Source organism: Sinohyriopsis cumingii, chromosome 2, assembly GCF_028554795.1.
Source record: "Sinohyriopsis cumingii isolate HCF-2022 chromosome 2, ASM2855479v2, whole genome shotgun sequence".
Lineage (NCBI taxonomy): Eukaryota > Metazoa > Mollusca > Bivalvia > Unionida > Unionidae > Sinohyriopsis > Sinohyriopsis cumingii.
In genome coordinates, this window is record NC_142962.1 from 104,275,640 (window position 1) to 104,299,587 (window position 23,948).

Here is a 23,948-nt window from a genome sequence, read left to right on the forward strand (position 1 = left end):
AAATACTAAACACAACAACAATACTGATGATGCTACAAGATGTACAAGCAAGAATTGGTAATTTCTCAAGTAAATAAGACTATAAACCTCATACCTGACCTACGTCAGAATTAGCATTATCTGAAGATAATATGTCTATTTAGTGGCATTTTCCATTCTCGAACATTCTTGGTTGATACAGTATAAATATCTTTTAGCAACATTATAATAAAGAATGCTGTAAACATCAGGTACAACAGGTTATTTTATGGGGGATTCAAGACTCTGGCTAAGATAATGATCCTAATATTTGACCTGCACTTATAGAGAAAATATTAGTTATGTATATAATTCGTTTACCAAAAAAAAAGCTACTGTTCAGGTATAGGTACTGTCAGATTTTGGACACGGTCAAGTCCAAATTACAATTATAGATAAAATATAATCATGGAGAATAAAAACTAACAAATACAAATTAAATATACATAACTCTGTATGTGTGTTGTTGTTGTTGTGAAAATAATACAGTTTAAAATCAAAGTACTATTCAAACTCTGGGTACTTGCAACATACCCTTATAACATTATCTACTATCTGTCATTCTTGACTACTACCCCCCCCCATATATGTGTGTGTGTGTGTGTGTGTGTGTGACTATTGGAAAATTATTCCACAAATATGTTTCAGTTCATTGATGAAAAAGCAGAACGCATTATTTTTGAACACTGCTACATTTCTTATTCTTCTTTATTAATAACAAATATTCAATTCACCACAGTTGTATTTACCTTCAGACTTCAGCTACTTTCTTTGTGCGTGCCTTAGGTAAATTAAATTGAAATTGCGTACACCAGCTTTTAGAGGTTTCAATGTTTCTAGGCCTTATATATCCGAATTTCAGCATAATATTTATATTGCACGAATTAAGAAAATAATAGCCTATAAATATAAATATTCCAGTGACATTAACTTGAATATTAATGATACATACGCATTGCAAATATTCAGTCATTATAATAGATGTAGTCTGTTGAAAACTAATGAACGTTATGACGGTTTTACATTGGAAAACTAGAACTTCTCATAGTAGTAATTCTTTCATGTTAAAGAACTCTATAATGATTTTATAAAATTGTATTTTGAAAAATCCGGAATTTTTTCATTCTTGATGTAAACATTGCCATGTGCTCTCGGGATTGGATCATCACCATAGTCACTGATTTGTCACGTGACTGACGTGAACTAATCAGATTTGTGCTTTGAGCTTCAATATGGCGGACATGGTGGCCGAAAATGATTTGCAGTTGTAACTGTTCTATAAAGTTTTATTCTATGATATATGTATCTATTTATGAATTTTCGAAATACCCTGGAATTACTTTATAAAAAAATCAGCGTAAAGAAAGCTAAATAACACTATCTTACTGAGAAATATAAAATATCAGCGGTTATTCCGTGGATATGCCCGACGACGGAGAAGCTTATTGAAGTGCCAAAAAGTGGTGGGTGTTTTGTTATGTATTGCGTGTTTAATAAATTTCAGTCTTTTTTGAACTTAATGTTGAGATTAAGCATTAGCTACATGTTAAAGAAATTAACAATTAACTTTGCACGTACATAACAATATTTTGTATTCCCTGCTTAAAAATATGTTTAAATTCACGTATAAATATATTTTAATTTTCCAGATTTCACTCTTTCAGAAATGTGATCTCATGAAGATTCCACCAGTTGATACGTTGGCAGATTAAATTCTGACTTGAAAATAGAAAGTGATTCAAAGTATGAGTAACTGTAGAGAAAACAGCTGAAATGTCATCTAACTATTCAGCTAACAGTATTCCAAGCGCTGGAAGGGGATTGTCTGCACCTAGTAATATAACAGGGACCTCTGTTGATAGCCATGTGACACAGACAGTTGAGACAGCTCTTGGAAGTATGGTAGTTATGACTCCAGCCAGTACTCCAGTGATACCTGTCAAATCACATCAAGCTTCTATCAAAGAGGAGGATGAGGAGATTCTAAAGGAAATTGTAAGTGTCCATTGGTTATGCTATTTTGATTCAGTTACTTTCATACTTTTTGGTGAGAAGTGAAAGTGATAGTCTGACAATCAGAGGTTTGACTGACCAGACTAGACTGTATAGAAGTAAAAGTTAAAACTCATTATTTCACAAGTTATATAGTAAAAGTCATACAGTCATCTATGAGTTAAAAACTATTTCAGTAATGGTATCAATTTGAAAACTTGATTATACATACCTTTAAACAACAATTATTCACTTTATTTGGATCTTCCTTCATCCATATTCCTTTGGTCGGTCACATGCCTCTATAAATACATCTAGTAAAATCAATGTTATATTACATGGATATTTATGGATGATGTCAACCTAATCGAGTATAAACCAGATTGAATATTGTGTGCTTTGGTGTCACAATGAAATCAATGCAAGTTGAAAACAAATTCTTACTATCCTATATTGTGAAGATTAGAATTATCATGTTCTTTTGCTAAAGTTTAATACCTGGTCACCATTGAAAAAGTGCATAGCAATCAATAATTTTCATCTGGAAGCTTCATGATGACAGTGTGCAGAACATTCATTAATTAGGATTTAATAGACTTTGGTTAAATTGCGTTACTGGTATCATTAAATTTTAGAACAACAATTAATATTTAATTTAAAAGAAGTAAATGCATCTAATTGACCACATTGACATGCGGCATAAATTCTTATATGATGCATTTTCTCGGTGGCTCAGATGTAGCAGGAAATAGGTGGGGGGACATTGTTAAAGCCAGAGGAAAGCATGACATTGGATAAGTGATAAAATACCTTTGGCATAAAGATAGATTTGCATGGGTGTCAAGAAAACACATTTCTGTTGTGCTTTCCAGTCATGATAGTGTATTACATACTTTAAGAAAATTCTTTAAAAAAATGAGTATGCAGCAGCATTCGATGGGGTGCATGAATGTGATATATCAAGTTTTCACATGCCTTTGATGACCAGGTGTATTAATATACTTATATATTCATCAGGCAGAATAAAGGACTACATCCCATATCTTGTTGGTTGAAGGTATGTGATCTTGTTAACTTCTTTGGTGGCGCTCTACAGTTTCGCATTTTGCATAGGGTCAGAATTTTAAAGAAAAAGAAATTACCCTGCTTATGCTTGCTATTTAAAAAAGACCTTGTATATCTTAGGTATAATTCAAAGAACCTTTAATTCCCTTTATTTTGGTGTATGATTGATGGGTGTAATATGGGTTATAGTTTATACAGCTTGGCCTTACTCCAGATGTGCACTTTTCAAAAAAGTGCTAGCTCCACTTGGTCATTTTCACTTCCTGAACCTATGAGGTAAGTGGTATAAAAAAGAGCTGATAATGTTTTTTACATTTTTTATATTTAATGATTCATTCATTGCACTTTCAGAAGCTGGTATTGTCTAGTCTAGCAAAATTCATTTTCCCTGTTTTAATAGCTGCTAAGGATAATGTACTTTAGACTAATTCAGGCTGATGTTTTTAGCACAAGGGAGCAGTCATTTTAGTTAGCAGTGTGCTTAGATCATGTACAATTTCCAAAAGTACAATATCCAAAGAAATATCATCCACATTACATTAATGTAGCATAGAGGTATCCCAACATTCTCTCCACTGTGCATGTTTTAAATGCAAAGAACTTCACCATACATACATCACTATCTCAAAAGTACATAATAACTGGTCATTGCCCCCTTTAAGTCTTAAAAACAAAATGAGAAATGTTATCAGGAGGTAAATAATGCAGCCTTTTTTTAACCCATTGCATCTTATTCACTCAGAGCAAAAGCAATAACTATACAAACTGAGATTTTGGAAATCTCCTTTGTCTTATAACAACAGTTGTGTATTCTCAAGTACATTTCAGTCAGTCAGGTTCAAAGTCTCAGTAACTACATGTAATGACATGTCAAACATTTTGTAGTTGCTGCTTTGTTAAAAAACAACATATTTTGCTGATCAAAAAATGCATAAAGAGTATATTTTATGACACAAATGCACAATTGGCTATGATGTGAAAGCCGATGTCCATTGAATGAGTTACATCAATTGATTAGGACATGTCTAATCATAGAAAGTGTTCAAATAAGCAAAATACTGAATCAGCACCTTGATAATAATGTTATTATATGTTTTTTATCTTATAGGTGTTGTCTAATGTTGTAAAGTGCTTAGAGCTTCTAAAGATTAGGCGCTATACAAAGTCCTCATTATTATTATTATTATTATTATTATTATCATTCATGATATTTTCCTGCTTTAAAGCAGAATTCTATCTTTCTTCTGGACAAAATCCGATCTTGTTTTTAAAAAACAGTATGTTCTAAGTCCCCTACTACAATAATTTGGAGTTTAAAGATAATCACTGTAATAGATTTTGCTCTGCATTTAAGCAGTGATTAGTGTAAGAAACATTCTCATTGGTCAAATGTTTCTACTTGTCAAGTGAAGCTTTATGTAACAAAATATTTGGAAATGGAGAGGAGGAAAGAAGCATATTTGCCAAACTTTGTGCTTGGAATTGTTGATGGAGAATTTTTGAAACAAAATGTTTGAACAAAGGTTTGATAAATTTGTGGAAATAGGAACGGGTGGAATGCAAAGTTGTTTGAACTTAGTTGGTCATTTCATGAGTAAATTGAACACCAGGAGACTAGTATTTGTCTGACTTTACCAGAAAGCTGTGAATTACTCAAGTTGCAGCTGGATAAATTGGGAGTAACATCTCCCAAGGTAGCTGCATGCAAACAACTTGCAGCATTGCAGCACAAATAAATTGTCTTAGTGACTGAATTACTGACATTTAATAACTTAAAAGTAATTTTATTGGAGAACAAGTAGATGTTAGAATGAACATGGTGAAATTCTTGAAGTATTTAAACTTGGGCAGGTTTCTGTTTTTTTTTTCTCAACTGATTTCTTTGTTAGACTGAAGTAAAAACCATGCAAAAAATTATGATAAAAGTGAGCCACCATGTGCAGATTTGTATTTTCTCCGAGTCTAAAATCTGATATTCAAATAAGACTTATGATGTTCTTTTGTTTTTCACAAGCAAACAATGTCCTGACTGTAAGAATATCAATCATATTTTTTTTCTGGTGTAAATGCTTCTTTAATCATCTGGGTTTGTTGAAACTCTCAGCCTTCTTGGACAGACATAAACAGCTTCCATGGGATTCAGTAAATTTTGATACAAGAAATAAAAACAAAACATGTATAATCCCAATATTTAGGTAGATTTTTGCATCAGTGAGTCTCATTGTGAATTTGTGTACTTGCATAAGTATAATAAACTCAATTTAAAAAGATCTTAATTTTAGTTTATGATGCAATATATCCTGCATATTTTAACCATGTTTCTAAATTTGTAATGATTGAATAGATTTATACATACTATAGTGTATTACAGTTGTTGGCATTCTGGATTGAAAAGGAGTGACCTTAATTCTAGAGGAAAAATAGCCCTATCTTGTTGTGTAAATATTTTCAACTTGTGATGGGGCTGCAGTTAAATTTGAAGAACTTGCCTATAATTATTGCTGTATAACCATTTCTGTATTTAAATAAGTATACACTTCATAATAATATGGTTACCATCAGGCAAGGGGCCAATTACAATTGTAATTGTAATCAATTACTTTATGATATGTAATCGTAATCATCGATTTCAGAAGCTCTGTAATCATAATCATATAACCATCCTTCATTGGCAGTGTAATCAAGTAGTGTAATCATGATTTCAAATGATTAGAACCAAAAATCATTAACAATATTCTTAATAATTGTAAGAATAATGAGAGTTTTCCTAAAAATTAGACCATGCATTTTGACTATTACAATATTGGCATGTTAATTTGTATGTAAATAATGGTCAATAAACATTTACATAAAGTTAAAATTGTTTGTTTTTCAGTTATATGATGCATGATATTTGCCCATACCAAAAAAAGATAAAAAGAAAATACATGTACAAAGCAGTCGTAATCATTCCTCTGTAATCATAATTGTAATCTTGGTTTCCAAATAAAGTGTAATGGTAATTGTAATCATCAGTGCCAAACAACCTGTAATTGTAATTGAGCACCTGTAAACAACCCATGCCTGGTTACCAGTATATCAGGAAATTGCCAGTTACATATATTAGAAATCTCTGCACCATACTTTATCTGATCACCAGCATTCTCCAAACTCAATGCTATAATTGTACATACTGTCTGGTCCCATTTAATTAATTTTGTCATTGACATGACCATTTAATTGGTAATGATTTCTGTGATCATTTTAGGTAGAAATTCACTTCTGCACCATTACTGATGTTTTGGACTTAAGCTTTTTTGAAAATGAATGAATTATTCATGAATCACTGATGAATTAGCAGAAACTCTTCATTGAGTATGAAGTGATATATGATTTCCAATGTTTGATGAGTGTAAAACAAGTATGTACATTGGCTACTGGTGTTAACTGCTTGTTTTCATGCTTTCTTTGTTCCAGTGTACCATAAATGGTCTGAATTTTGCTCGTGTGCAAGAAGGTGATACATCTCAGATACATCAACTTGAAATATTTTTTTCGAGCTACCCACGAGTTGCTGGACTGCACTTGTTTTCCAGCCTTAAAAAACTAACAATTATGCATCAGCCCATGCAGCGCATTGAGGGATTTCCTTTTTTGACAAATTTAACAGAGCTTTGGATTTGTGAATGTCGAATTAAGGTGAGACCCTTGTCACATTTCATCCTTCTCGTAATTAAGGATATACGTACATGTATTGTGGCACAGAGCATGTCTTTGCATTTTGATGGTATTTTGAAGCCTTTGCTTGCAGATGTATGTAATAAATTCAGATCCAACAACTTCTCTGTTTCGTTCCACCCAACTTGGATTATTTTAATAAAATAAACCTCCAAACACTACCAGTTTTTTTCCCACATTTTAGGTTACAAAGCTGAATGAAATGTCAAAGAGAGATACAAACACAAATTTAAATGTACCCAAAATTATAAAGTTTGGTATATGCTGATACAAATTTTGTCAAATAATATTCACATAAATTGATTTTCATATGTTTGCTCTTTTGTTTGTTTTTGTGGCATCAATGTATGAGTTATTTACCCTGATGAATGTTGACATTTATACTGACAATTCCCACCTTACATCCAGTAATTTTAGACTTCATCACTTCGCTGTCATAGCGCCTTGAAATAGCTTCTAATGTGGAAGCAGGTGTGGATCCCATTTTCTTACAGAAAATACTGGTACCCCAATATATACCCCCATTTGTTGAACATGAATCAAATAAGGTAGCAATCAATATTGGTAAATGACACCTTGGTCAATCACTTCTTTTATTTTAGAAAATGTTAGTTTGTACTTAGAACTTTTAATCAAAATCACAAAATTTGCAGCTTTTAAAATGAAATCATATATTTTGTTCAGATTTATTTTAACATAATTCTTAGGATACTGTAAATAATAATATACAATAAAATATTATTCAAGTGAAAAAATGCTTGTAATTCCTACTGGTGATTATGCTTTAAGAAGTAAATGCCAATATAATAAGTCTTGTCATGTGAAATTTGTTTCAGTTTTATAGTTTAATTTGGTTTCAATGTAATCATCATAAATGCAATACACTGTTTTGTATTCAGACATAAAAAGTGTCATTCAAACATCCATAAGAATCCAGTTATGTTCCCACCATGTTTTGATGTCCAGCTTGTGAAAGTATTTGTTGCATTTTCGCTATTAACTTAAAGTAGACCTGCTTTTGTATTATCACAATAATTACATATTTTGTATCATATCAAGACAAGGGGGTAGAATAAAAAAGATAAAAGGCATACAAATCCTACCAATATGAGAGTTATATGTTGTGGTACGCAGGCATTGTTGTACATAGAGTCTGAAAGTTTTATGGCAGCCATATGTAAGTTTTGATCTAGATTGAAGAATACACCTTAGCAATACTAAATTTCTAAAAATTTCAGTGTTGTTAAGTAGCAATTCTTCATAAAGTAAATGTGCTTACTTGGTGTTAATTAATCTCCCCACAAATTTTTTATGCATCAGGGTGTGCATGTGTTAGTGCCATAAATCTTGTAAAATATGTTATCATCATAAAAGGGAAATAATAATATAAATAAATATAATGTCAATGATATATGAGAGAAGTACATGCATTTGCATAGTATTCTTTATTTCCCTAAGTTATATCATGATTTAATGTCAACTCATTTGTCTATGAATTTAAATAAATTACATCCTTTGTTTCTTCACTTCCTCATATATTTTGATTGGGATATTAAAATAAAAGTCCGCTTCAGTGGCCTAGTGGGTTTGATCCCTGGCCGAGTCATACCAAATACTTTAAAAAATGGTACTAACAGCTGCCTCACTTGGCACTCAGCATTAAGAGGTTAGTGTTAGGACTGGTCAGCCTGGTGTCAGGATAATGTGACTGGGTGGGACATCATGCTACATGTCTGTGGCATGATGCCCCAGTGCTAGACATCACTATAAACTGCCACACCGCAGACATCGTGGCGATATGATTGAAAAATTGTAAAAGCTGCATTAAAAATCTAGATCTAGATCACACAAAATTAAAGTCTTTTAAGCAAACTCCTTTTGTACTAATAGTCTTAAGGTAATTAAGCTCCCTCTGTGTCAACCAATTCCTTAAAAAGTCTTGATATGTTCATTGTAGAGAATGACCTTTTAAGGCCTGGAAAAAAAGAAACATAAAATGTATTAATGGATGTACAAACTGACACAGACTCTCTGAATACCAAGTCAGTTTCAAGGGACAAATTCTTTAAGAGTCAAGACTGTGATGTGACAGAATAACTAAGATTATACATACTCCTTTCCATTAAGAATGATATTTGAATGTGATTGTCATTTTTTTATTTAATTTGTGTTGTTGTTATTCATCCTTTGAGTTTGAAGATGGCCATTTATGTATTTGTCTGTTCACTGAATCAATATTAGAGAGCTATAATATTGTTTAAACAAAAGGCAATATTTTCACTGCCTGTCCCAAGGACGTGGACTCCTTGAAATGCACCAAGTTCTGCATTAAATTGTGCCACTCGACCCTCACATCATAAAATTATCTATTCTTTTGAAAGTGGCCATTCAAGATGTGAACCCTGCTAATTTATCATATAATATATTTTCAATTACCAACTATTTGTTTATTGTTTGAATATTAATTCAGATATAAATGAAGGAATAATCCAATGCTTTTTATTTCAACATTTTCAAAACAGGTAAAATTTGAAGATAAAAATGGCTCATTCTTATTTGGATAGAGAAAAAAAAGAAATGAGAAAGTAAGTTAAGGTCTACTGATGAAACTGTTTTACTATGCAAATATAAAAGAAGCGCATGGATAAAATGAAACTTTTATTCCTTGTCATATTTTCCAGAAACTAATAAGAACAATCACAACTATAGCTACAGTGCCAGAAGGATACCCCCCTCCCATTCCTTTTGTTGATACTTAAGGAGATCTGTCCCAGAGTTTAGCAATATGGAAGATTTGCCATATGATCCAGCAAATTCCACTCAAGGATATGAAGTCTTCCATTCTATAATGATCTCATTCTTTATTTCTTAATCTGTTTCTTTCAGAGGAAATCACGCTGAATCAGAATCACCACTGATGACACCAATCTCTGATCTTTGTAGCCAGGCCAACATGCCTGGGTAATTTTATACATTTTTTGTGGAGAATGCTGGGTTTTATAGAAGAATGAATGCCATGGAGATGCAAAGCAAAACAGTGTTTTGTTTGCTGTATACTGAACCAACCCAATATCCATGTTTACATGCATTTTCCTTATTGCATGTCAGTGTTTATAAAATATGATAGATTGCAGTCAGCAGACTTATTTCATACCTACGTTATCTTCGATGCCTTCAATCATTGCTTGAATGCTCTTGAATCTTGCTTCAGTAATTATATTTTTTTCTTCTTCAGAAAATAGAGAACTTACAAGCCATAAAATATTTAAAAAAGCTGTACTTGTACTCAAATGAGATCAAGAAGATTGAAAATCTTGATCACATGGTGGACCTTGAAATTCTTTGGCTATGTGGCAACCAGATAGTCAATATAGAGGTATGTATAAAGCATTAATTATTCACTCTGCTTGTTTAAATTTTAGTTTTCAGATTGCTTGATGTAGGGGAGAGTTTTCGTAATACAAAAATTGTAACTTAAGTGTCTAATGCTTTATCAGGAAATGTCTACGTGACTACGATGTTTGATTTTAATGCTTTAGTCAGTTAATCAGTGCATGGGCCTTACTTTTAACAGATTTTGGATGCTTGATAAAAATTTGGAAAAATTTAGATAGCTGCTCAGTCCTGTTGGCTTAGTTCAGTTAGCTGATACCTTAAATAAATTTGAATACTAGCATGTTCTAAAATCAACACCACGTAAAGTTGAACTGATTTCCTTTTTGATATCTTAAAGTGTTTGGAGTATACTTGTAATTACAAAAGAAGATATAGTTTAAAAACTGTTTTGCAATTTGACACCACTGTGGGAAAAGAGAGGGGGAAATGCAGTTTTTTTCTCACATATAGCATATATTAAATTATGTAAATTAGTCTGGACCATTCCACATGACAAAGGTTTGTTATGCTACTTGAAAGAGCATCATGATACAGTGGGTTGCAAAATGTAAAAATGTACCCGATACCTGTGTTTGCATGCATCTCCTATTGGCTGCATATTTAATATTAATATATATGATACCTTCTGTCAGTTTATCATAACAGAGAAGTTCATTGAATTGGTCTTACTAGTAATTCATGTCTTTATATCTGGACTTTTCTGGATATATTGTCTATTTGTGTGCATCTAGCCATCAGGTGTGTTCTTGTAACCTGACCTCCATCTGTCTGTCTGGCAATTAAATATGCCCTTGTAACTGGAATCACACATCAAGTATTATTTTTGTAACCTGACCTCCATCTGCAACATCTGTGTATCACACATCAAGTATTATTTTTGTAACCTGACCTCCATCTGCAACATCTGTGTATCACACATCAAGTATTATTTTTGTAACCTGACCTCCATCTGCAACATCTGTGTATCACACATCAAGTATTATTTTTGTAACCTGACCTCCATCTGCAACATCTGTGTATCACACATCAAGTATTATTTTTGTAACCTGACCTCCATCTGCAACATCTGTGTATCACACATCAAGTATTATTTTTGTAACCTGACCTCCATCTGCAACATCTGTGTATCTGGTGATCAAATATGTTCTTATTAACTGATCTCCAAATGCACCATCTTTGTCTCTGGCCATCAAGTATGCTGTAGACTGACCTCTGTCAGCACCATCTGTGTGTCTGGCCATCAACTGTGTCCTTATAACTTGACCTCCATCTACAGTATTTGTGCCTCTGGCTATCGGGCATGTTCTTGTAACCTCATCTCTACCTGCACCATCTGTGAATCTGGCCATCAAGTATATTCTTGTAACCTGACCTTCATTTGCACCTGACCTCCATCTGCACCAATTGAGAGAGGGCAAACATATTTTATATGATGTTAGACAGTGATATGATTGCAGTAAGGGTTAAGAATGTTGGATGCATCCCCAGATGGGCTTGGTGGTTCATTTGGGTCAGAAGTGTAGGGGGAAAAATGGGATATTTGCACTGGATTCTGTTTGTAGTTAAATGAAACTTAAAAACTAATCGTCTAGAGTTGAAATTCTATGCAACATAAAATCATACAAGATGGCCACCTAAACAATACATTTACTTTTGTCAAAATTCACTGTAAAATGTGGATTTTATTTTTGTAAATAATATTTTTTTTACAATGTTATTAAACTGAAATAAATGAAAATAAAAGGCATATGATAATTTTAGTGCTTTTTCTTTGATACCACTCCAAAAGTTCAATATTTGTATTTGTTTTTTTTCAGAACTTTATATATTTTTCTTTGATATCATTACAAAAGTTAAACATTTATATTTGTTATTTTCAGAACTTAATGTCTTTGTTTAAACTGAGGGAGCTAAATCTGGCAGAAAATAGGATTGAAAAAATTGGTAAGTAAACATTTTCTTAGATGGAATAGAGATGGGCTCAGTCAAATTAATTTATTTTTAAAATGACCATTTAGCCTTCTTATTATCAGTGTAATCTCCATTACTGGTATAAGAAGTCATTCTTATTCAAGGTATGTGCACATATTATTTATCAAATATTATTTAATATGTACTTTTGTACAAACTTGTATATGTTAATGGTTCTTACTAGATTAACAGAAACATGTTAGTTTGCAAGTGAAACGTTGCACAAGTCTCTAACACCTCCCACCACCCATTTGTAATATGGGAGATGTTGTTGTTGTTGTTGTCGGGTTTAACACCATTTTTCAGCACAAGATAGGCTATACATTGCGGCCAGTATTAATGGTGGAGGAAGAACCCGTGAAAACCCTGGAAAAAAACACTGACCCACGAGAAGCTACTGATGGGGAGATGTAGTTATTGCTAATTATACGTTGGGTTTGTTTCTGGAGCATAGTTCTCAAAAACCAGTCAAGAATTTTAATGAAACTTGGTGCAGATCTCATACAAGTTAAATGAGGTACCTTTTTCTGCTTACAATTTTTCACATTCACTATTATTGTACCATGTAAACAACATGTTACATTAGTATTTGTATGCTACCATGGAAACAACATGTTTCAAGAGTATTTTTATACTACCTTTGAAACAACATGTTACATAAGTATTTTTATGCTACCATGGAAACAACATGTTACATTAGTGTGTGTATGCTACCTTAGAAACAATATGTTGCATTAGCATTTGTATGCTACCTTGGAAACAACCAATGTAAATAGTATCCATAGTGAGAGTGCTTGACCATAAGCATGGGGACATTAGGGATATGTCATGTTATGTTCCTTACATTTTCATGAAAAACTGGGGATATACAGTATTTGCAACTCTATCTGTCTGTCTAGTACCTGTAAGTAACAATTTCATTTCCAATCTTTAACCTTAAAGCCATATAAGATAAATTGAACCTAGTATACTTATCATATTTGCCAGCTTATAAGTCAGTACTTTTTGACCAGAAAATCTTTGCTTCATCTTATAATCCGAATTAACATATATGTTTATTATTTAATTCAAATTGCTTTATCATGTGACATGTAATTTTAAGTGTAAAATTTGTTTTCTCCCAAAGTACAAAAAATAATTGTAATTATCAGTTTGGGGAAGAGATTGTGTACAAGGAATTATCAGACTTGGCATTGAGAATGATTTCATAATATTTACATGATCATTGGAATTAAATTTACTTACATCAGATGCAATTGCACTCAAGCAGCATGGACTATTTAAATACATTGTTTAAATTTAATTACATATATCTTCATTAGAATAGACAAGTTAGAAAACACATAACCATGACAAAGACAGGTATTCGGTCGCATTTTTCATATCGCATCTTGTGATCGAATAAAATATTCCATGATATGAGAGAGAGATTTCACGATGATTGTAATCTGTATTGTTTAGTTACCTGATGATTGTGATCTTCCTGTTATATAATAGCTATACCATGTTCAATTATCAATTCAAATTAGGTACTTTTAGCTAGATATAATCATGCCAACGTGACAGATAAAATAAAATTTGCTATGCTTTGTGGATCAAAGTGAATAAAACAAAGCTGAAGTGTTGGTCTTGCCTTGTCTGATATTTAGCATGAATTATGTATAGAAGAAGGGTGGAACATTTCCAAAATTTGTGCACATTTGACTTATACTCTGCATCGACTTATAGACCGGCACATATGGAATATATCATCACTTGAAGATGCGATGCATACCACATTTTGAGCTTGATAATGTTAAGGTCTTATGCCAGTGTTTTCAGTTTCCCATTATATTCTCCAGGCTGCTCTACAACTTCAAAGCTGTTTTAGGAAAATGGATGAAACTTGGTACACTCCTGTATTGTTACTGTAAGTTATGCATTATATCTCATTTAGGTTCCTTCCTTTGGAATCAAAGATATAAGTCAGTATTTTAAGTTTGTTCTGACATTTTACTTTTTGCTTGATAACTACATTGAAGTTGTATGTGGCTGGATGAAACTTGGTAAACTCCAGTGTTATCAGAAGGTGTATTGGGAATCATATTTGGAGTCATATCTGCAGTCTCAGGGCCAGTATTTTCAGTTTTCAATCACACTTTATCTTTAAAACAGCCTGAGATAAATAGATGAAATGTGGTATACTCCATTATCATAAAAGGCGATATTTCAAGTAAATTTTTTTGGGTCATATGCCAGTATTTTAATTTTTTCCATTATCAGACCAGTTCACTCTAAGGTAGCAGCATTAGCTCAGTTGGTAGAGTGCACCATGGTAGCTAAGTTGGTAGAGTTTACCGTGGTAACTCAGTATAGTGTACCATGGTTGCTAAGTTGGTAGAACATACCATGGTAGTTCAGTATAGTTTACCATGGTGGATCATTTTGGTGGAATGTACCATGATAACTAAGTATAGTGTACCATGGTCGCTAATTCGGGAGAGTATACCATGGTAGCTCAGTCTAATATACCATGGTAGCTCATTCAATAGAGTGTACCATGGTAACTAAGCATAGTGTACCATGGTGGCTTAGTTGATAGAGTGTATCATGGCAACTCAGTATAGTGTAACATGGTTGCTAAGTTGGTAGAACATACCATGGTAGCTCAATATAGTATACCATGGTGAATCATTTTGGTGGAATATACCATGATAACTAAGTATAGTGTACCATGGTTGCTAATTCGGGAGAGTATACCATGGTAGCTCAGTCTAGTGTAACATGGTGGCTCATTCAATAGAGTGTACCATGGTAACTCAGCATAGTGTACCATGGTGGCTTAGTTGATAGAGTGTATCATGGTAACTTAGTATAGTGTAACATGGTGGCTCAGTTGGTTGAGCATACCATGATAGCTCAGTTGGTAATAATAATAATAATAATAATGATGATAATAAAGACTTTATTTAGAGAAGGTAACTCAATTAGTTACAGAACTAATCTACCTTGAGGCCTTCTATCTTTTATGTACAATATATACAGTATATACAACATGAAGAATCTGGCTTGACACTAGATAATTAAGTGATTTAAAAAATCAAAGTATAAAGCCTGGAACATATGTACAGGCATCTGTGAAAACATAAACATAGATTCTCAGACAGGTAATTCAAGGGTTTTGGGTTTGATACCCATCCAGATCAACCTGGGTCAGCTGCCTTATTGTGTCCTTTGGAAAAGTTTGTAGCTGCCATATATTTGGCATGATATAGCCAACTGAGTTTTAATGTGTATTTAAAATAAACAAACCTTAGAGTCATTTGAGAAATATGGATGAAAGTAAAAGCATTTTTGTTTTGTTTCTATACTAGGTAGCATATCATGTTTTGCAATTCTGGTTATATCTTCAGTGTCAAGGTCATAGATTAATGTAACCCATTATTTTATGCTGCTCATTTATTGTCTTATGATTTTGACCAATTAAACTTGGTCATCTTCTATGTATGTAGAGTAACTTTATTGTTATCTCACAAAGTTAAAAGAGTTTATCCATGTAAAATGTTTAGCCCACCAAGTGAGTTTATGGAATGCCAATGTGCACATCATCTGTCAATTAAAAATTGCTTTATACCACTATGGATCAGATTTTAATCGAACTTGACATATAAACTTAATTTATCATGATTTCTGACTTAGAAATTTGGAAATCGTTGCATATTAATGAAGTGATCTAACATTTGTCATTTTGATCTAATCTTACCATTTTTCAGGCCATATTTCTAATCTGTGATTGATTAGACTTGGAATATGGGCCTCAATCATTAGGATCATGTATCAGTTCAATAATGAGTGAGATCCATGCATAATACTGAGGTGATTTCACATCTGATGGGCTGAGTTTCTTTCTACTCTGGAGACCATATTTCTGGTCTGATTTTGTTCAGATTTGGACTTTGAGCTTATATTGTCAAGATCTCATATGAGTTCAGTAATGAGTAGGATCCACCCTTATTAATAAGGGTGCCATATTTCTAATCTAATTTCAATCATACTTGAAATATAGTCTAAGATCTACATGATTTCACACAAATTCGGTAATGAGTGAGATCAATGGAGCTATTGAAGGAGTTTTATGACGAACTCATGCACATGAACAGGTGTGGTGTTTTATTGGCTGATTTTTAACCACTCTTGAGACTTTTATATTTAGGATTTTGATCAAACTTAGTAAACAGGTTATGTTTTGAATATTTTGGATGATTATGACCAATATACTGATGTGATCTTGCTTTATGAGGAAGAATTTGGCATATTTATGAGGTAGTCTTGTGTTAGATTCACAGAGCTTGTTACCACTATGGAAATCAGATTTTACTGAGATTTCTTTGCTCCAACATGGAAAATAAGTTCATATCATATTTTTATTTTACATGTTCTATAATAAATGAGATGTGCACACATTAACATGGTGATCTTGCATCTGATTGGCTCAGCTTGTCATCTATCTAGAGACTATATTTCTCTTTCAGTTTTTATAAAACTTGGGAAATAAGTTTTTATCATCAGTGAGATCTAGGCATATTAATTCTGCTTTTATATGTGGAGAGTATTTTGATCAGATTATAGGTAAAATAGACATGATACAAATTTAGGGAGTTAGTTTAGATAGGGTTGTGCTTTTTACAATGTACATTAGTCTGTTTAAGGAACTGGTAAACCATGTGAGCCATATGAGGCCACTTTGTACTCTTGTTGTGATAAAACATCCTGAAACATTCTACCATTCATAGAAACATGATGTTCCACACTTGCCATATTCCCAGACAGTGTCAGTGGGTTTGGGAGAATCAAAAAGTGTGTTTTGAGGTCCCAAGGGTGGTGGTGTAAATGCACAAGACCCCCAAAAGCAACATTGTCAATCTGAGTATAAGTTATCTCTTCATAGAAACTTATAGAAATTACTGGAAATGCCCTTTGTTGTTTAAATTGGTGAAGATGTGTATATAAATCATGAAAGTAATTAACAATTTCTCAGATTTTGAGTTGGATAATACTCTAAAATAATTAATATTTGATAATAATAATAATAATAATAATAATAATAATAATAATAATAATAATAATAATATTTGATTTAGTCAGGGCACTACAATATCATCAGACACTTTTTAAAAGATAGTAGAGAAGTACTTTGACCTGGAAAATAGAGTCGGAAAAATCTGTCTTCATTTTTCAGGAAATGGAATTGCAATGAAAATGACAATAATGTTATTAAATAGCAAGAAGTAGATGAAAATGAGAGCAAATATGAAGAGAACAACCAGAATTCTAACTCAGAATTCAATGCATATTTAATGCTGACTCTTTCTTTACTATGAGAAGGATGCTGTTAAAATGGCAGCAGATTATTACTAATGTGTGAACTTGAGAAGCAGTTGTCATGGTTTAAAAATCTGGAATCAGATGGTACATTAAAAACATTTATGAGTTATATGAGATTGCTGGAAAGCAAACCCTTTCTCTCAAAATACAAATAGTAACTTACAGATCACAGACTTAGCCATCACAAATTTAACATGGATTATTGCTGTGCTGTGTAAGAAAGATGGAAAATCTAATATACAAATTTAACATGGATTATTTCCATGGTGTGTAAGAAAGATGGAAAATCCAATATACAAATTTAACATGGATTATTGCCATGCTGTGTAAGAAAGATGGAAAATCCAATATAAAAATTTAACATGGATTATTGCCATGCTGTGTAAGAAAGATGGAAAATCTAATATACAAATTTAACATTGATTATTGCCATGGTGTGTAAGAAAGATGGAAAATCTAATATACAAATTTAACATGGCTCATTGCCATGGTGTGTAAGAAAGATGGAAAATCTAATATACAAATTTAACATGGATTATTGCCATGGTGTGTAAGAAAAATGGAAAATCCAATATACAAAATTTAGCATGGATTATTGCCATGCTGTGTAAGAAAGATGGAAAATCTAATATACAAATTTAACATGGATTATTGCCATGGTGTGTAAGAAAGATGGAAAATCTAATATACAAATTTAACATGGATTATTTCCATGGTGTGTAAGAAAGATGGAAAATCCAATATACAAATTTAACATGGATTATTGCCATGCTGTGTAAGAAAGATGGAAAATCCAATATAAAAATTTAACATGGATTATTGCCATGCTGTGTAAGAAAGATGGAAAATCTAATATACAAATTTAACATGGATTATTGCCATGGTGTGTAAGAAAGATGGAAAATCTAATATACAAATTTAACATGGCTCATTGCCATGGTGTGTAAGAAAGATGGAAAATCTAATATACAAATTTAACATGGATTATTGCCATGGTGTGTAAGAAAAATGGAAAATCCAATATACAAAATTTAGCATGGATTATTGCCATGCTGTGTAAGAAAGATGGAAAATCTAATATACAAATTTAACATGGATTATTGCCATGGTGTGTAAGAAAGATGGAAAATCTAATATACAAATTTAACATGGATTATTGCCATGGTGTGTAAGAAAAATGGAAAATCCAATATACAAATTTAACACGGATTATTGCCATGGTGTGTAAGAAAGATGGAAAATCTAATATGAAGTTGTGAAAACTCTTGAAAATGGTGTGAAAATGGCAACTGTAAAGCAATGAAATTTTGCATGATGAAACACTGAATAAAGTATTTAGAATGATAAATTAGTGTCCTGTATTTGAAAACTTTTATAACTAGAATTCCATTTATTAAGTCAAAGAACAGTAAAAAAAAGTAAAGAAACTGATTTGGAAAACTAGTTTGTAGATTGTAGAGTGCAATATGCAGTACAGTTACCAGTACTGAAAAATAGATTCTCTCTAATGTGATTTTATAAACTAAGAATTTAGTCCTGATATGTAATAAAATAATGTTCACATACTTTTTTTATTTTCCCTTCTATCCTTCTGAAAGTGGGTCATTTGGGAGTTTAAGCCAGGACTCTCAGAAATAGGCTGGCAGAAATAGGACATCCTAGAATTCTGTTGAAGCCCCAAATTGTGCCAATATAAACACTACCAGACAGACATTCATCCAAGGTTTTAACATGGCTTCACTCTAGATATTCTTGGCCAGTTAAGCAATCTGTGAAATGGTGGCTACTTTTGGGTGACCCCTTTCCTTTTAATTGCCTCTGTGTCCATGATTTGTTGCATAAATTGTTCTCAGGATAATCTGTTTACATGGACTTTCAGCCAGACTGCGTATTGTGTATGAAGACAAAAATGCTAGAGGTATATATATATATATATATATATATATATATATATATATATAAAGAATACAAATCATATGGTGAATAACAGTCCTTTCAAGTGCACTGGATCCAGCAAGGGATCACATGTGTCAGGGATTAAGTTAAATGCAATAAACTGACAACGGACAGTGCGAAACTAGTATCTAACTAGCCTGAGCATTTTCAACTCTTCAATGAGTCTTTTTCAAAGGCAAATACAAAACATAGACAAAACAAACAAATAAAACAGAAAAACGGTAATGTTTGCGAAACTTTACTTGGCTGTTTCTACAGGAATTAAACCTTTTAACTTTATTATGTTTCAACTAGTTTGTTTCAGCTTGTTGCTGATACTGGAAAATATTTGTATTGACCTAGAAATTGATGAGTCATAACAACATCTGTTATTTTATGTAAATTTATGTAAGTGCAAATTTTTTCCTGGATATATCATTGTTATAGTAGTCATAGGCTATTAACCAAATTTAGAGAATTATTTAAAAGAAAATGTGTCGGCTGCAAAAGATTATTTTGTTTGTGCATGGTTGTCTTTTTCTAGACTTCTTGGTTTAAACTGCTTGGTTTCAATGTTTTAAGGTGGTGTATCCAGTAAGATTCCTTTTCTTTCCTGGTTTGGGAACTTGTGTTGGGGTTGTGAGCAATTGCAATAAGTGTTATATCACTGAAAGTGTGGCCAGGGGAGGAGAAGTGTTCTGCAGCTGGGCTTCTGTATAACTTCTTTGTCATGACAAAGAAGCTTAGACAGAAGCCAGGTCACAGAACACAGAAAATTCTGTCTCGAAAGACCACTGCTATGTGAGACCACTTGCTCTCTAGAGAGTCCACATTTTCAATGCACAAATTTATTGATTATGTAGCATTGTGACCTATTATGAGACCACCTGTGATGAGAGACTATATCTTTTTAGCAAAAGAGATGGTCTTTCAAGACAGGTTTTACTGTATATTAGTGATTCACTCTCTCTCTCTCTCTGTTACTATTTGGTTTTTGGTAAGATTACTGAAAATCATGATACTCAATGCGTGACAGTGTTGCATGGTTTGTTAGCAAAAACAATCATGTTTTTCACATGACATGTCATGTTATAGCACCTATGATGTTCTAGGTAGATCCTTTTCCTAAAATACTGTTTTGTATAAATTTGTATTATGGAAAATTATTAAATCAATAATTTGAAGTTAACGAGATCAATATGCTGCTTTGTAATGAGATGATATTTAGACATTTAAGATTTTCTTTTGTTTTCATTTCAGGTCATACATTAGATGCCAATGTCAAACTTCTGGATCTCAACTTGTCAGGAAATAAGATTTCATCATTAAAAGTATGTTTCATGCTTCTGTGGCATACACAGACTATTGTATGCACATTCAAAATCATTTCCAAGTCACACAATAGCACCTTTAATTCTTTATGACCATTTCAACAGGTTGTCTTGCACTACAACACACATAGAATAAAAAAATTTACAATAATACCTTAATAGCTATCGTGAAGGTATCATTGCCAACAGTGATACAAGTCTTCAGATACATTTATTGTTAAATATGATGGTGAAAATGTTAAGAAAAGATGCTATTTTAAAAATAATTTCATGTTTGAAAGCTTAATGAGGATGATTGTTCATTAGGTGTTTGTACTGCAAATTGTCATCAATCAGCAATGTTTATGATTTATAGTATTTTGCTTGGTTCTCTGTTTAGTTGTTTCTTAAATTCTCAATATCCTAGACCCTGTTTCATCTGCACTTATGAAAATTGGTCAGTGGGTGCACCTCTAGAAAGGTAACCCAGTCATACCCATATTAGCTTACTATGAACTTATTATGTCCATGCTTGAGTAATTTTTTATTTTTCTTATACCCTTTCTATCTTGAACCCTATTTCACTTATACAAGAAATTTAGTATGTCTGTGCATCTCAGGAAGAGTAACTATGTCACTTTCAACCAGTTGTAATTCTTGAAAAAATTCTTCAGATATTTTATGTTACACCCCAAAAATATCTTGAACCCAGTTTTATTCACACTCACGAAATTGGTATTTGGGTGTTTCACAGGAAGAGTTACTTGGTCATTTCAAAAAATAGGTTACTGTGGTCTAGTTCTTCTGCTTGAGTAGCATCTGTAATTTCAGCTATCCTTTCATTGTGCCCATAATATCTTGAATCCTATTTCATCTACTCTAATAAAAATTAGCATGTAGATGCATCTCAGGGAGAGTAATGCAACCATTAGGTCACTGTAATCCAGTGTTTATGCCTTAGTGGCTTGTGTATTTTGGCCATTGTTTGTTGTGTCCTCAATGTCTTATACACTGTTTCACCTACACTTATGAAAACTTGTACATGGATGCATTTCAAAATGAGTAACCAAACAAGAACCTGGTAAGTCACTATTTTCAATAATTTTAATTCTTACTTGTCGATGACTTGTATTTTCAGCTGTTCATTACCTCAGGATCTTGTACTCAATTCCGCCTACAAATGAAAAATTGATATGTGGTTGTATCTTAAGAAAAATAATTAAACAGTGCTAAACCTAGGTCGCTGATTATATTTTCATGCTTGAGTGACATACATTTTCAGATATTTGTTTATTACACACTTAATATTGTGGGCCTATTACACTAACACAAGCAAATTCAGATATGAAGGCATCTCAAAGAGAGTGACTCAGTCACACCAAACTTACATTAATTTGACATAATTTCCATGCATGATTGACTTTTATATTTCTGTTATATGTTCTCGTCACATTTAATATGGTGGACTTTATGAGTGATGTTTGTTTTTTCAATTGTTTGCTTGTTACTTTCTTTGTATTTATAACCTTTTTATATATCTAGACTATTTAAACTTTGTTTTGGTTCTACACTGTTGAAATGTTATTGATGCATTTTATGGCATTAATATTTCCTTCCAGCAAAGGGTGACTGAGAATCAAAACCATTGGGTAACAGGTTTGAATCTTGTCCACACCATTTATAATCAACTGTCATGGTGGATCTCCTTTCAGGTTTTTTTTATCTGTGTATTGCTTTTGCATTTTCTTCTAAATACATATGTAGATTGTCTGGTATTCCAAATGTACTTCTTTTGGCAAGGGGATTCATATTTATCAGTGAATACCTTGAAGGTACAAGCATATAGTGCAATATAAGCAATACTGTTTCTGCAGTATTTTATATTTTGTATCCCTGCTTCCTCCACTTGTAGGGATAAGTTGTGATTCATCTTAGTGCGTTAAATATTTTTGGTTTTCTCAATGACCACTTTGCACCAACAACTAAGCCATCAGAATGAAAACAATATGAATTTTGAGAACATATTGCACATTATGTATGTAATAAGTAGACAGAATTGTAATTTTATAAGCTTAATTTTTCCTGCAGGATCTGACTAGCTTGATGCGGTTGCCAAACTTGAGCATTCTGAGCCTGAAGGATCCCCTGTACAGCCCTTGCCCTGTCAGTCTGCTGTGTAACTACTCCACCCATGTCCTATACCACCTGCCCAACCTCACTAAACTGGACACCTATGATGTCAGCAACAAATCACTGGCAGACATGGCCGAGGTTTGTATAGTGTACTTGTGTTTCATTTCATATTACCCATTGTAACTGCTATTTCCAAACCAAGTATCATCTTCTAATCGTTATGAAACCCAACTACAATGTCAGCAACTTCTCAGTTAGAAACAGTGGCTGAAGTGGGTGATTTAGATCATGGAGTTTGCATTTGTAATGCATTTGCTTTGCATATCTTGTCCCATTCCAACAAATGTAAGAGTACATGGTCCAACATCCAAGAACGCGGTTTCTTCTAACTTGTTGGGCTTTCTCTACTGAAGCAACAAAATTTTTCAGAGAGGTCCAGAATTTCAGAATCAAAGGACCTGGTCTATCTCTAAAGTGGGCAGAGGAGATACTGTAAGAGTCCAAGGTTCAGTCTAGGATTAAACCTGATGCGGTCTTGAGCCTATCAAAATTTTCAGGAGTGGCCACCAAGAATTTGATATGGGCCACAGTATTTTCAGCAAATGGTTACATGATGATAATAAATGTATGCAAAATTATGCTTGCAATATTAATTATTCCTTAAATACTTGTATACTGTATTATTTTATAGATAGAGTAAGAACGAATAAAAATTAGTTCATAACAGAAAACTAAGAACTTATTATTGATAATAGAGTAATGAATTTTAATATATGTCGAAGATACATAATTTAATATTGTTTTCATTTCTTTGAAATGATGAAATATATCAGATTTGTCACATTCATCACTTGTAAGAATAGTGCTAAGTCATTGCAATACTGACTAAAAGATTTGGATCAATGTTCAGTAGTATTAACGCTGTCTCACTTGTGATCAGCATCAGTTGTCTGTTCCAAAACTGCTCTGCTTCCAGTATTGTCTTCTAGATGTTATGCTGAATTAAGGCTAGACAAATCAACAATGTCCATTTGCCTTATGATTGTT

The 23,948-nt window shown here is 32.7% G+C and overlaps 1 protein-coding gene across 9 annotated transcripts in view; it reads left to right on the forward strand.

The window, feature by feature from the left end:
* The first annotated feature begins 1,260 nt into the window (after positions 1-1,260).
* The window catches only part of LOC149805532 (leucine-rich repeat-containing protein 9-like), a 148,193-nt gene continuing 125,505 nt past the window's right edge, over positions 1,261-23,948 (forward strand). For all 9 annotated transcript variants that reach the window (XM_089950137.1, XM_089950139.1, XM_089950145.1 and 6 more), the window contains exons 1-7: positions 1,261-1,481; positions 1,683-2,013; positions 6,532-6,753; positions 10,028-10,168; positions 12,069-12,132; positions 20,719-20,789; positions 22,857-23,039. In XM_089950137.1, the coding sequence (XP_089806263.1) occupies positions 1,792-2,013; positions 6,532-6,753; positions 10,028-10,168; positions 12,069-12,132; positions 20,719-20,789; positions 22,857-23,039 (903 nt within the window). In that variant the 5' untranslated portion in view covers positions 1,261-1,481; positions 1,683-1,791. The remainder of the gene's footprint in view (positions 1,482-1,682; positions 2,014-6,531; positions 6,754-10,027; positions 10,169-12,068; positions 12,133-20,718; positions 20,790-22,856; positions 23,040-23,948) is intronic.